Source organism: Primulina huaijiensis, unplaced genomic scaffold (assembly GCF_012295235.1).
Source record: "Primulina huaijiensis isolate GDHJ02 unplaced genomic scaffold, ASM1229523v2 scaffold199482, whole genome shotgun sequence".
In the NCBI taxonomy this organism is placed as follows: domain Eukaryota; kingdom Viridiplantae; phylum Streptophyta; class Magnoliopsida; order Lamiales; family Gesneriaceae; genus Primulina; species Primulina huaijiensis.
The window spans coordinates 1-450 of NW_027351650.1; the positions used below are offsets into that span (position 1 = coordinate 1).

A 450-nucleotide genomic window follows, 5' to 3' on the forward strand; every position below is an offset into this window, starting at 1 on the left:
TGGCAAGAAAGACAGACACAGCAAGATTTGCACAGCTCAGGGTATAAGAGACAGAAGAATGAGATTATCCCTCCAAATCGCGCGAAAGTTCTTCGATCTTCAAGACATGTTAGGATTCGATAAAGCAAGCAAAACCATTGAATGGCTCTTCACGAAATCGAAGAAAGCGATTAAGGAGCTGGAGAAAGATCATCCGCATATTTCTACGAGTGAAGCGAGGAGTGACTCTTTTCTTTCTGAATGTGAAGTCGTATCAGGGCTTGAGGAGATTTCAAACAATGATGTCAAAGAAGGTATGATGATTTCACGGCCGGCTACAAATATCACGGGGCCATCTTGCCTAAACCCAAGCGAGAAAACCGACAAAGGATCGAAAAAAACCGAGTGCAATTCCACTTTGAGGGAGTCAAGAGACAAGGCAAGAGCAAGGGCAAGGAGCAGAACAAGAGA

At 44.2% G+C, this 450-nt stretch overlaps 1 protein-coding gene across 1 annotated transcript; it reads left to right on the forward strand.

Moving 5' to 3' along the window:
- Positions 1–4: 4 nt before the first annotated feature.
- LOC140966020 (transcription factor CYCLOIDEA-like) lies at positions 5–445 on the forward strand (the record flags this gene model as incomplete). The annotated part of the gene is made up of 1 exon (XM_073426292.1): positions 5–445. A coding segment is annotated over one exon (441 nt), but the record flags the coding sequence as incomplete, so codon positions are not given.
- Between the last annotated feature and the right edge of the window lie 5 nt (positions 446–450).